Below are 14,572 nucleotides of genomic sequence, written 5' to 3' on the forward strand. Positions count from 1 at the left end.
TTACCTTGCCTGATTTTTAGAGTATAGAAGCTACCCACATATTCTCTTAGATACTGCTACACACATATTCTCTTAGATACCTCAAACAAATTTCCCCTAGTCAAGCTGTGCAGTAGCAAATTCATATCATGACTTAACATTACGTATGTAATCCAGTGATCCACCATGATGATCAGCACGTGCCTTCACCAAAAGCAGACATTTTTATGTTGTCTATGAGGAATTTACAATACTGAAAGTCCTCATCAAAGAGAGGCATCATCTATTTGAAGCATTGTCAGGTTTATCATCCAATACTAACCTCAACTAAGCAAAGACCATTATCCAAAGAGTTATATGTCAGTTAACTATACTTGTAAAAGACTCATAGAGCAATGCACCATTGAGAAATTTGGTGTCATTAATTAAACTTTCACTGGTTTTTAGTAAGGCCATAACTGAAAGATCACTGCTGCTAATAATGTAGATAGAGAATGGTTCCAATTTTGGGATGTTAAAGACTTTGGAAATAAGAAAGATTTTGAATCAATTTGCCAACCACCTAATTTTTATTAGCTTCAGCTTGATTTTTAACATAAAGATTTGCTAGAGTAATTCAGCATGCTCATAGAGTATGCTACACCCTATCAAAAGGTCAAACTTAGGCACCGTTTGACAACGTTTTGTTTTCTGTTGTTTCTGTGCCAATAATGTTCCCAGCACACAAATGGCACAGAAAAACCGTTTGATAAATCCGTTTTGTTTCAAGTGTTTTTGATAACAAAAATCAAAATTTTTAACAATTTATGCCCAAAAAAACGTTTTTGACATAACAACTATTTGTTGTTTTTACTGTTTTGTGGCTTTTAACAAAAACTGTTACCCGATAAAACGCTTGCAATACGCGAAGTCGTTCATCTCTCGCTCAACTCTCTCTTGCTTCAAAAGTTCCAAACACTCAAAAAGGCAAAACCTGCAACTCTCTCTCTCGCTGATCTCTGCTCGAGTTGGGACCTGAAGGTATCATCGTAACATCTGCTCGAGTTGGGACTTGAAGCTTCGTCCTCACCACAAGCTCGAGGATCTCTGCTGCTGTACCTCCACTGTCCAGGTAACTCTCTCTCTCTCTCTCTCTCTCTCTCTCTCTCTCTCTCTGCTACGAAACTGGTTTTCTGTACAACCAAACCTGCTGCTATGAAACTGGTTTTCTGTACAATGAAACCTGCTGCTATGTAACCCTAGATCTGAACAAAAAAATTCAACCTGCTGCCGACATCGCCTCTCCCTTGAGCCCAAATCCAACTTAAAAGGAATTCCATTGTGATTTCTGCAACTTTGGTGCCACGGGCATCAACATATCCTCGATCACTGTTCTACCCTCTTCAAACTCAACTCTACGGTTTCTCTCTTCAATCCTGTCTCTTCCATTGGAGTAGATTTTGTATGCTGGGAACATTATTGGCACCAGTGAGAACTCGAATTCAAACTCATCGTCTCCTACACGGTTTCCTCTCCCTCTGCATCCACAAGCTAAGCAAGCAATTACTACTAGCTCCAACCTGTTCCACCCACTCCTCTCTCTATATACCTACTGTCTTAAAAAACGTTAGTCTTGGGCCGTCTGTAAATTGATGTCCTCAGACTCAGTTAAATGCTGTAGTTTTTGGGCATTTTGGGTACATAATAAGGAGAAAAATTTTGATAGTTGCAAACTAGTATGAGTTCGCTCAGGCTGAGCTTCAAAAAGAGAGAGAGAGGGAGATTAGGCACTGAAGTGAGGAGTCCATCAGGACTTCAATTCAAGATCCGGTTGAGTTTGAAGCGTACTCTGATGCACTGATGATTTCTCTGATAGTGTGAAATGTGTTATTATTAGGATTACTCTCTTTCTCTCTGCCTGTGTTGACTGGCCAAAGTTTATGGAATTGTAGTTAAATTACAAAAGTCTGTGTTAGTTTTTCCACTATTGTTCTTCCTTTAATTGGGTTAAATTAGTTTTTAGAGTTGATAGTCAATGCAGAGCGAATGATAACCCATAAATGCTAGGATTAATATGGTAAATTTGTAAGAATTTAGTACTTAATTCTTCTGAAATGGAAGAATGGTTTAGGGCAGCCTAAAAGAGATAGGGGGCTGTCTTCGCTTTTGAGTAAGGGGGAAGGGATGCGGGAGGTATAGGATGCTCTGGGATGGGATGGGATAGGGAAGGGATACTGTGTTTGCAAGTTGTTTGTTTGCTTGCTTGCTTGAAGATGATGATGTTTCTATGGTTCTTATTGATGGATGGCAGAATGGGTTTGAGTAGGAATTAACAGATATGGTTTGGGGGTTGGAGGTCTTTACATTTTTGGGAACATTAATTTCACTCCAAAATATTCTTTCCTCATTTTCTAAAATTGACTTCAATGATTTCATGATTTCTGTATTTTCTAAATTTTCCCACCGATACTTTAATATTCCTGTTAATTTAAGTACCTCTAATGTAGTCTTTATCACCTATAGAAGACTAAAAGAAGAGTTGGCTCTTGGGATATGATAGTATATTGCACAGGTAAATGCTCCACATTTCATGATCAATGACCAAATGGTAGGTGGGCTACCTGTTATGTTTTGATTCCATAGCTCCCATAAATCTGATGGATTGGACCTAACAGTAGAAGCCATTTGTAATAATATTAGGTTTGGACCCATTAAAGATTTGATCCAATTATGAGTATGTTTATCTTAAAGACTATTAAAATGGGTCTCAATAAAGGCTCAATAATAGCACACCTTAAATGACCCAAACATTTTCTACAGAGAATTAAACCTGGAAAGAAAGAGAAAGAGATATAGTCCAACAGTTGAAAGATATATGCAAATTAAAAACTGTCTTATCCCATTTGGGTTGGGTTGTTGGGACCATTAATGGAGCTGGCTAATTAAAACTAGATGAGGACAATTCTAATGTGTTTATTTACACTCAAAGGAATGCATGTCTTAATAATATTGCTCGATGACATACTTTAAACTTATCCTAATAATTAATATTTGCTTGATGACAGACAGTCTTGACTTATCCAACAAAAGATGATGAGCAGAATGAGATACTTTGGTAGGATCAGTAGCTATCATGGATAGATCTTATCATATCAGATCTCATGAAGAAAAGCTGCAAGCTTTGAGAATGATGGATGGTTAGACAGATAGATAGAGACACATTTAATTAGAAAAACATTAATGGACAAGCTATAACACACAACTGGATATCATATCTGAAAATTGAACCACTTGGGATCCTTTGAGCAACATTTTCTTCAACTTGAGAAGATATTTCAAGCCCTCTCCTGTATTGTGACACAATTCATTGAGTGACTGAGAGAGAGAGAGAGAGAGATAAGTTTGTTTTCCCTTTTGTCTCTCTGATGGTTTCAGGTTCTAGTTTAGTTCTTCTACACTTGTCTCTATTATTGTTTATTTCAGATTATTAATCCAAAGTGGACCAGTTACAATGTTACACTCACCACATAGTCTCTGTCTCAAGTCTCAACTATCATCACAAAACCAAACCCATCTCTTTCTCTTTAACTCTAGTGCTGTCAATCAGTCAAAGAAGAAGAGAAATTATTTTAAAGAACTCTTCAACATTTCTTTAACTCTAGTGCTGCCTTATACTATGCATCATATTGAATAAATTATCATTTTAAAGAATAACCACCACTTTGGTGATTATTCGAATGTCTTGAATTGGGCAAACCGCAAAAAATGGATTTGGGACTCAAGAGGGTGCATGATGAAGGAGTACCTCCAGCCTTATGAAAGGGAGGTGCATGTTGGCTACTTGTGATTTTTTGCAGGTCAATGACTTTATTATCATTTTAGAGCAGGCATACACTAGAGAACAGATATTGGGGATGGAGAAGGCAATATTGGGCAGGCTTGAATGGAGATTGACATTTCCAACACCTCATGTCTTCCTTGTCGGATTAATGAAGGCTGCTGGGTCTGATAAGGAGGTAATAAATCCTTACTTTTTCCTCTGCTCAGAGTTCTTTTTAACCAATACATGTGAGAACATTAGGAAGGGTTGTGGCAATGTCTTAATTGGGTATTATCATTGAAGCATGGTTTATGGCATGGTCTCATGTTTACTTGTAAATTTCAAACTTTACTTGTTGGGTCTTTAGCTCAAATTGGTAGAGCACTTGGAACATGAAGATGTGTCAAGCATGTTCCAAGGGGATGGTGGTTCGAATCCACCATGACCCTTTTTATTCAACTGTTCATAGAAGACAATCATGAGCATCATACAATGTTTGCTTCTCTGTGTTTTTTTTTTTCTCTTCTTTTTTTGTTGATAGTTTGAATGAATTTTGTTGTTTCTCTGGTTTTAAAGATGCAACAACGAATGAGACATTTCCTATATGTATTCTTTAAAACTTTTGTATGTCTAATCGATCCATAAACTTTTGTAATTTATAGTGTTAATGGTATTTTTGTAATTTATAGTAACCTATTAGTGTATCTCTGTCTTCTTTTTTAATATACACTTTATTTAGATTTTTAATAAATTTTAATGTCCTAACATCATTGACTTTATATGTATTATACTATTAATGGTAATTTTTTAATTTATATTAATCAATCCAAACTGTTACAGAAACAGGTTTTATCAAACACCTTTCAGTATTAATAGTGTCCTGGATACGTTTCTGGAACAGATTTATCAAACACCTTTCAGGAAGCCAGTAACGTTATTCTGGTAACAGTAACACCAAAATACGTTTTTAGTCAAAAACGGCACAGAAACACTAGTAACGTTGTCAAACGGTTCCTTAGTGAATTTGGTAAACACTTATGATAGGTAGAAGACAGCTATTTCTGTGTCAGACCTCAAATCAATAAATGACACAGTTATTACTTAAACAAATAAATAAAACAAAAGAACTTCCAATGAATAAATGTTCTTTTATTCAGTCTAAAAGATGTAATGATAACTTTTAAGACTAAATTAGGATCATGAGAGCCAAACAGCCGGGAATTGGTCCAGTTTTATGCTATATTTGTTAATGACTAAGTTATTCATCTGTCTGATTAGATTCCCACATAATAAACTAAATCCAACATATTAATAGTAATCAGATCCACAACTTTAGGTGAAGGACTCAATTCCTATTAGTCATGGGAATTTAAAGCTCAAGGATCAAAGTTACAATTACCACAATCCCAGGTTACTTGGCAATAACTTGGTTTTTGAAGATTCTTGCCTGTTTGGACTCATCCAATCCAAACTGAGAAATAAAAAGGAAAGAGACTAAAACAAACACACACACACATGGATAAGTGGACATGGAAGTTCGAAAATATGCAAATTAAGATCTTTATTCAAGTCTGAACATGAGAAATTCTAATGCTCATGATAGCATCCAAGTCCAACTTGCCCTCGAAGATGAGAGTTATTAACTACCAAAATAGAGAACAAAGAGAAATGACCACCAATATAGCAGTAAAAAAAGGTGAAAAACATGTCTTCTGGGTAAACCTTTTAAATATACAAAAGCATCAAGAGCTAAAGGGACACCAGATTTTAGGAAGCCCCATCCACACTGTTCCAAGGAGAAAACACTAAAAAAACAAAAAAAAATCAAAAAACAAAACATCCCCCAGTACCTAACCAATGGAAGAGAGCCCCTTATAGACGAGTGATTAATCTAGACCAGCAGGAGTCCTCCATAACCTTTAAAACTCAGATTAAGAAACAAACCTCGAATTGTTCCAAGGTAGAGTAATCCCCATTAGCCAGTTTTTTCCTTACTGTACCAAAGTCCATTGGGTGCTTAACCACGTCATGATAATCAGGAAGCTGCAAGAACCAGCACAATCACAAACTCCATACAACATGTCTCATAAAGATACTATAAATCTCTATTTTCCATTACATTCATGAGTTGAAAAGCAGGAACGAACAAACAGCATCAGAGTTTTACCTCTTCGGGATCAACAGGCTCCGCATAAACACCATAAGTGTCTTTCCTACAGCATTCAACAATAGGGTTCCTCTTAGATTTACAATGGAAGGAACCACATTAGACATGAATAGAGAGACATACTAACACACAATCACGCACGCACACACAGAGAGAGAGAGAGGCTCACTTCTGAAGCTTATCTAGGATTAGCTCCAAAGATTTCTTGTCCGGTAACGGGAGGCTCGCTGAAGAACCAAATGGGTTGCCAGATAAAATTGCAGAAAAGGAACTCCAACAATCAAACCAAACCGCAGATAAAAAAAAATAGAAGCAAGCGAATCACAGTTATCAGAACTAACCCAGAACAGATGCCACCTCTTTGGTATTCGAATTTGTCCTCCTTTCCTGGAAAATCCATAAAGGCCAACTGCTTAGGAAGAAGAGTTAAAATAAAAAATCCCTACTGGTAAACTCGGAATCTCCAATATGTTATAAACATAATTAGTTATATGTAATGGAGACAATGGTCACACGTATGAGTGGAGGGGGAGGGGTTTGAGAGAGAGAGAGAGAGAGATAGAAGAGTGGACAGTGAAGTGAGGAAGACAAGAGGAGACAGGAAAGGAAAGTGGAGCGTTATCAGATTCTGTGGGGGACTAGTTGACAGTTGACCCGACCGTTAAAATCAAGGACAGACACAGTCGACAGAGTGAGTATAATAGAAGTAAGTCTAATTAGAAAAATCTGAAAACAATCCGAATGATGTAGAGATCGGCTGAGCTGGACACTGTGAACGAGAGGGACAACCACACTACCCACACCAAGACCTCAATCTCTCTCTGTAGATTCTCTTCTACCATTAATGCCGCCGCCGCTACTACTGCTACCACTTAACAGTTAGGTGTTGCAGCAGTGAATTGGTGGTCGCAATATTGCATACCTTTTTCCGATGAGCAGATCCAATGGAGTGGGCATCATCATCTTCATCACAATCGGCATCGGCATCATCACCTTCGCCTTCATCGTAAACGCCATCGTCACCGTCGATCTTCCGCTTCTTGAAGGGCTTATTCCCATTTCCGTAGTCGGAGGAGGAAGCAGACACGGCAGCACTAGTAGCAGCAGACGCGTGGGCCACGTTGTCTTCTGTCCGAGTCAGGGTGGTTGAGGAGTCAACACCATCACCAAACCCCGCTTTATGTGGAAGCTTCAAGACTAACTTCAGCTTCTTCTCTCTCCTCTCATCCTCGTCGTCTTCCTCTTCGTCATCCTCGTAGAAATCGTCGTGACATGTGGGATTCCGACGACGGAGACTGCGGCGCAACTCATTTTCCGATGTCATATCAGGCGAACTCCGTCGGAAGCCGCCTTGGCGGCCGGGATCGGCCTTGGATGGCCTTCCTTTCTTCTTCCTCGTGATCTTAGTATTACCCATCGTTGATCCTTTTCTTCCTCCGAACCTCCTCTGTCTCTCTCTCTGTGTCCTTTGGTCAGTCTCTTCTTTTACGCCATTGTTTTTTTTTCTTTTCCTTTCGATGGGCTTTCAGCTTTCTCGAGTCACTTTTGATTCCGAACCTATTTTCGAACCTAAGGCTTGGGTGACGAGGCTTTAGGTTCGGATCGTATGATTGTTTTCTCCGTGAAATCTGGCGACGGCGTCATTTAATTGACGGCGTTTCCTCCTTTCTTAAGTAAGAAATACGAACAAAAAGAAGAGGTCTTAGGTGTTATGACTTATGAATTAGGACAGGGACGGCCTTTACCAAGTGGCACCGTTTAAGTCGATCACCAATTCACAACCAATGAACGGATGAGATTTGAGATTTGTTTTCATCAGGTTGACTTTCTTTGTCTGACCCAATAAAGTTGTTTATTATTATATTTTTTGTTTTTGAGACAAGTGCATTCACGCTTTCGACTTGAATAATAGTATAAGCACCACATATAGAGAAGAAGCGAGAATTTTATTGGGCTTGGGTCTGCTGAAGGCTCTGGAGGCCCACACACACCCAGGATTAGCAAAAGGAAAACTCACTTATGCCTTAATCGAAGAGACGAATTTATTTTGAGTTTTGGGGTTTCAATTTCAACTCAGTGGTGGTATCGTGGAGGAGTGGAGTCGGGAGTGTGGGTTATAAAAGCGTTCTTCAAATTTCAAGGCGCTGGGAAGTGGGGAACTGGCAAGTAATGCAGGTCAGTGGTTTCTTCCAGATTCCAGGACTGTGGGCCCCGCCTGAGTGAGGACCACGGAGGCCCAAACCAATTGGGAGTGTTGAGGAGAGGGGGTGTTGGGGACCATTAACCACAGATTCTGTAGTTTACCCGTAAACTCACACGTTAAAGCTGCAGGGATTCCTCACCGTTAAGATTTTTTTTTTACTTTCGTTATCTGCAGTGTTTTTTTTTAGGTAATTGTTACTTGCGGTGTGGTGTGGTGTGTAATTTGTGATGTAATTTTGGGAGTTCAGGTCACGGTCACGTCCGTATGTGAGCATACGAGAACGGCTTCCAGCTGTTCAGATGGAATCCGTCCATGTGGGTTCAACTCTAATTTTAGGTGGGGTAAAAGATCAATACTCTATCACTCCAGACACGATGTCTCTCAGCCTGAGTGACAATAAAGGTGTGAAATGACCGTTGCACTCTTGATCATTTCTGGAGTTCGGGTGTGGGGATCGGGTGCCGTTCTCTTCTCCTTTTGGGTGATCGTCAATTTAGATCCTGGATCAATCGGGTGTGGGTCTGAAGGGGCAGGGCTTGGGTGGTGCTGCCATATGGTCCATGCCACATCCCATCTAAGTGAGGGAGGGAAGAACTTGGATGCTTGAACCCAAAACATCCTGATATGGTGGGCTTTTAGGCTTCACACTTCTACCAACTGCACTAGACCAGTGAGATTACATCAACTGTGCCGAAAATTACGCATTTTTTCTTTGAAGATGACACATCTAGTTTTGTAAAACTAATCAAGATGATATTTCAAGTTTGAATGCCATTTTGAATCTTTTTGAAGTCATTTCAGGTCAACAAATTAATTTCAATAAAGTGGGATATTGTAAAATATGTATGTAGATGATCATATTAGGAACATGGTGAGTTATATAGTCTTGGTATTAACTTCATTCAGGATAATATTACACATCTTGGTACTCCAGCTTTTGCTAATTAGTCATTAATGTGTTGAAAAGAAACTTGAGGGATTATTATCTCAAGTTGGAAGTTCTATTTTAATTAAATTAGTATTAAGTTTGTTCCCACATATCGGATGTCATGTTTTTTAATTCCTCCGCAGATCGAATATGTTCTAAGTTGGATTCGATCAATTTTAAATTATTTTTAGAGGAGAATGAATTAAGACAAAGTAAATGGAGCCTTGAAATCAAAATCTTAAGGGGGTCTAGGGTTTAGACTATTCTCTATTCATAATAATAAGTCTCTTTTGTTGAAATTATATGGTATTGACACTTACTCAACCTATTAAGTTAGAGCAAGAATAGTGAAAGGGAAATATTTTCCATTAGGCCAGGGGGTTAACTAGGGGTTCTTTGATATGGAAGCTGGCCTGTTTGAGAATAGGGTCCGGTAAAAATGTGTTAATATGGAGGAGGGACCCCTGGATTCCTCCTACTTTAGATGATTTTAGGGTCCCTTCTTTCCAATATAAGAATCCATTCTTTGTCAAGGTTAAAGAACTAATATTGAATAGAACTTGGAATGTTAATGTGGTAGAATGTTTTTTACTTCCAAAGTTGTTGCAATATTGTGTATTAAGTAAAACACCTATGGAGGATGTGTGCTTGGTTCTGTCGTATTACCCATAATGGAGCATTTTCCACTAAAGTTGTTCAAATGGTTGCTTAAAAATCAGAATGTTGTGGTTGTTACTTGTTAGACATGGTCCAAGGAAACTTTGGAATTTTGTATGATATTTACTTATTCATCCAAAGTTTCGAATGTTTCTTTGGAATATTCTTGTTGGAGCATTTTTACCTTTCAAAACTAAGTTTGTACGGAATGCCCAAGAATCAAAGCTTGTAGACAATAAAGGAACATGGGTATGGGAAAATTATCGCCCCCAGTACTGGGGCGGTCAAGTGCGCATCATGCGGCTGGAGCACCGCCCATGTGGCACAGTGGGTCCCACCATGCACACATGGGTGGTGCCCAGCTGCACGATGGCACTTGACCACCCCCAATACTGGGGGCGATAAAGATCCCATGGGTATGTGGGCTCAATTAGAAGCCTAAGTGGATAGACCAAAGGTTTTGTGGATTGGTTATTGCAGGGAACAAGCAAGGGGTGACCAAGGAATGTCTATAGTTTTATTTGGTGTTTTTAGGAAGTTTATCATTGGGGCCATAGTTATGCTCCCTCTCAGTCTCTTGCACTTTCCATCCACCTGCACCAGGAGAGGAGGGGGAACATTACCACAAAAATTATCACCTGCAATTTGCTGCTCGCTTCAATTCCTCACATAGGAGCAGAAATGACCACCCTATCCCACCTTGGGCAGTGTGTTCGACAGGGGGTAGGGTGGTCATTTCCGCTCCTATGTGAGGAATTGGAGTAAATTGGAGTAGGCAGCGAATTGGAGGGGATAATAATTCGCATTACCACATAATAGGGAGTGGCAGGGTTGCCCCAATGCTATATTAGACAGGCAGCACAGCACAGCACAGTCATTGCTAAGATGCGTCTACATCAATCAGCAAAATTTTAAGGGTAAATTACACATCACCCCCTGGTTTTTGAAAAAACTCTAATCACCCCTAATTTTAGACCCCAATATGACAAATTAATCCCTACCGTTAGTTTTATGATGTTAAGTGATGATGTCAGCCAATTAAATAAATTTAAATCCCTAAACTACCCTTGACCAATGTTGAAGATGAAGGAAGGGTAGTATTGTAAATTTAGTTCTAATGTTTTAGTGTAAGGGTAAAATAGTCCTTTCACATCAATAAGTAACAGCAGACTAACACCGTTACTGTAGAGGGAGTGATTTGAGTTTTTTCAAAAATCAAGGGGTGATCTAAGTTTTGCTTGAAAACCAGGGGGTGATGTGTAATTTAGCCATCCCCTAACAGCTAGCTAGGGCAATTTATTCATGATTTTCCTTTATTCTTTTCCAAACAAAAAATGGTTGAACAGGCTTCAAGATTTAACATTCGAGTGGATCACCACTTTTTTAAGGAGTTGACATGTGCACCCCCCCAAATTCCAAGGATCCGAAGCAGGACATTCAGGAGTTTAACCAAGTTAACAGAGTAGTATTGTACCTAATGACACTTCACAGCAATACCGTTTGTTGGAGAAATTTGTGAGACATATCCCAAGTCTTTGGAATTTCTTAATTAGATGTTTACTTTTCCCTTCTCATGCACGCGACTGCTTCTTGACCTGCTGCTACCCTTCATGTTCAGACACATCATTCTAAAACGTGACTTCTCTTCATGTTGTCCAAACAATAGTCTCAACCATGCCCCTCTCCAAAACTAAATATCCAAGCAATAGTGATAAACAGTAGCCAAAAAAACAAGACGAATTGTTATCTTCTTAAGAAGCAGCATATATTCCATAAATGTCAACTCTGCAAGAGAATAACATAACATTGACCAACAATATCAACTTTACCTGCCCCACAACTGCTTCTTGATTTCCTATGTTCAAATTTATTATCGGATCCAATCACATGGATCTTCTCCATATGGCATGCAGTCCCTTTAATGCATGAAATCAGCTTGCAATATTCTCCATTATTCTTCTTCCTTTTCTTCTCCTCCTTATATTTGTAAAGTTAGTCAATAGAATAGAAAAGTGGTTGTATATATGTATTTTTCCATTCATTCAATGAAGGCAACCGATTTCAGTCTATTGGACTTACTATTCTAACATGGTATCATCCTAAGATCGATCCCCTTTAGGGTTCTTCTGGCTCCACCATGGCCGAACCTCCCATCACCATCTCATCTCCCTACTTCCTCCATTCTTCGAATCAACCGGGCTCTTCTTTGGTTACCCCTTTGCTTGATGGGGATAACTATCCCACTTGGCATCGCTCCATGCTCATGGCTTTGGAAGCAAAGAACAAAATTGGTTTTCTTAATGGTTCCCTCAAGGCCCCTGACTCCAACTCTACTAATTACCCTCATTGGGTCCGTTGCAACAACATGGTCCGATCATGGATCGTGCATTCTACCATCCCTTCTATTGCCCACAGTATCATATAGATAGATTCCGCCGCTGATGTTTGGACCGATCTTCATGATCACTTCTCACAGAAGAATTCTCCTCGCATTTTTGAGATCCGCCGTTCCCTCTCCACACATGTTCAGGGGACGGATTCCATCTCTGCCTATTCCACCAAGATCAAGGCCCTTCGTGATGAGCTCCTGTCCTACCGCGGACTTCCATCTTGCACTTGTGGTGCCATGTCCACCTTACAAACCGTGCTCTCTGAAGATTAATTAATGGATTTTTTGTAGGGCTTGAATGAGGCCTACATGGCTATCGTAGCCAGATCTTACTTATGGACCCTTTGCCTGCAGTCCACAAAGCTTACTCTTTGCTCCTTCAAGAGGAGGGCCAATGTTCCATTCACGATGCTCGTTCCACCCTCCCTGATTCAGCTGCGATGGTTGCTGCTTCTCCCAAAACCAAACCAGTGCCCCTTGCGGCTGCTGCCTGAATCACTTCTTCTGGCACCAAACCTCATTATCACTGCACTTACTATGGCAGAGATGGCCACTCTAAATCTCGGTGCTACAAGAAGCATGGGTTCCCGGATAGATGGAAGGAACGGACTGGCTCCAGATGTTCTGACAATGGCAATCACCCCACCCGCCCACCCATTGCTGCTATGGCCTCTACTACCCACACCACCACTTCCGCATCTGCTTTCACGCCTGCCCAGATTCAGCACCTCATGTCGTTGGTCCCATCTGGTACTCATCCCTTGATCAAAATGACAGGTAATATCCACCCCTTCCCTTCTTCCACTTGTATTCTTGATACCAGGGCCACTCACCACATTACATTTGATCCTTCCCTCTTTGATAGCTTGGAACCATCCAACACGTCCCCACCCATCACCCTTCCTAAGTTCCCAAGCACCAGTTACCCACATTGGTACCATTTCCCTTATCCCTACAATTTCTTTACAGTGTGTTACTTGTCCCATCTTTTCGTTATAATCTTCTCTTTATCAGTACCTTAACTGCTACTTCTCCTTTTCTAATTTCCTTTTCTTCTGATGCTTGTGTTTTTCAGGACCCTCAATCGAAGAAGATTATAGCGACGGGTAAGACGAGATGGCCTCTATTTTCTTGACGTTGGTCCATTCATTGCTTCTGCGGTATCTACAGGGGGCCATTTCGATCTCTGGCACTGGCGTTTGGGTCACCCCGGATCTTATCCCCATCCCCATTTAAATTCCCTTGAGTCTACTATCACTATTTCAAATAAGTGTACATGCACAATCTGTCCATTAGCTAAACAATCACGGCTGCCATTTTTTTCTAGTGCAATTACAAGTACACGTATTTTTTATATAATTCATGTTGACATTTGGGGACCATACAGGACACGCACGTTATCCGGTGCTTGTTATTTTCTGACCATCATGGACGATTTTTCTCGTAGTACATGGCTTTTTTTTATGCAATCTAAAACGGAAATAAATCATTTCCAATATTTTTTCCCTTATTCAAACCCAATTTCAATGTGTTATCAAATGCTTTCGATTTGACAATGTGTTTGAATTTTTCAACAATGCTACCTGTGTTTTTTTTTAAACACATGGGGTTATTCAACAATCTAGTTGTGTTCATACGCCCCAATGAAATGGGGTTGTTGAACGAAAGCATCGGCACCTCCTAAAAATTGCCCGTGCTTTACGTTTTCAATCGCATTTACCTTTGGAATTTTGAGGTGAATGCGTCCTAACTGCTGCTTATTTAATTAACCGCCTTTCCACCCGCCTTCTAAATGGCAAGACTCTGTTTGAAATCCTACATCACACCCCCCTCGTCTAAACCATTTGCGAGTTTTTGGGTGCCTTGTCTTTGGGAGAAACCCTGTTGCTGACCACAAATTCGACCAGCATGCTTCTCCTGGCGTGTTTATTGGGTACCCTCATGGTAAAAAAGGATACAGTATACTTGATTTCATTTCACAAAAAATTTATGTTAGCCATGATGTTACATTCCATGAGACCAGTTTTCCATATGCTATGCTTCCCAAAGCTCTTGCACTAGGCTCACCTGTCTTACCCTTACCCCACCCCATCCAACTTGACCCTCTTGGTGATCCCGAGGATATCACTGCCACCCCCCACACCCTTGGCCAAAACCACACCCTTAGCCGAACCCGAGCCTTAGGCCGACCCTGCTACCTCTAAGCCATCCTCACGACCCCAGCGCACGAGATAGCCCTCCCGCAGATTGCAGGACTACGTCTACTCTCTTCCCAAGTCGTTAGACTCTTCTTCAATTTCAAGTTTGGCAACACCCCACTCCCTTAGTTCTTTTCTTTCCAATGATCATTTCGATGCCTTTCATTTGGCTATTCTTACCTCTATTACTTCTACTGATGAACCTCGTAGTTTTTCTGAGGCCATGAAATTTGCAGAATGGCATGCGGCTAT

General features: G+C 40.2%; 2 protein-coding genes and 1 long non-coding RNA gene across 3 annotated transcripts in view; all 3 read right to left on the minus strand.

The window, feature by feature from the left end:
• The window catches only part of LOC122643538, a 30,857-nt gene extending 24,512 nt beyond the window's left edge, over positions 1-6,345 (minus strand). Inside the window, exons 1-4 of the mRNA XM_043837152.1 lie at positions 6,287-6,345; positions 6,115-6,216; positions 5,946-5,991; positions 5,723-5,821 (exon numbers count right to left, since the gene is read on the minus strand). Of these exons, the coding sequence (XP_043693087.1) occupies positions 5,723-5,821; positions 5,946-5,991; positions 6,115-6,216; positions 6,287-6,345 (306 nt within the window). The remainder of the gene's footprint in view (positions 1-5,722; positions 5,822-5,945; positions 5,992-6,114; positions 6,217-6,286) is intronic.
• On the minus strand, positions 1,103-1,701 carry LOC122642493. The gene is made up of 3 exons (XR_006330052.1): positions 1,585-1,701; positions 1,349-1,352; positions 1,103-1,143 (listed from the first exon to the last, which is right to left on the minus strand). It is a non-coding gene; the product is annotated as an uncharacterized LOC122642493 (long non-coding RNA).
• A 202-nt stretch (positions 6,346-6,547) lies between the features above and the next one.
• Positions 6,548-7,501, minus strand: LOC122642491 (origin recognition complex subunit 1-like). Its single transcript, XM_043835987.1, has one exon. The coding sequence runs from the start codon at positions 7,360-7,362 to the stop codon at positions 6,811-6,813; it is 552 nt and encodes a 183-aa protein (XP_043691922.1). The 5' UTR covers positions 7,363-7,501; the 3' UTR covers positions 6,548-6,810.
• Positions 7,502-14,572: the final 7,071 nt, after the last annotated feature.

The sequence above is a fragment of the Telopea speciosissima genome, chromosome 10 (assembly GCF_018873765.1).
Source record: "Telopea speciosissima isolate NSW1024214 ecotype Mountain lineage chromosome 10, Tspe_v1, whole genome shotgun sequence".
Classification (NCBI taxonomy): Eukaryota; Viridiplantae; Streptophyta; class Magnoliopsida; order Proteales; family Proteaceae; genus Telopea; species Telopea speciosissima.

Coding starts and splice junctions, on each gene's coding strand:
- LOC122642491 (XM_043835987.1), bottom strand. CDS start 7,362: ATGGGTAATACTAAGATCACGAGGAAGAAGAAAGGAAGGCCATCCAAG.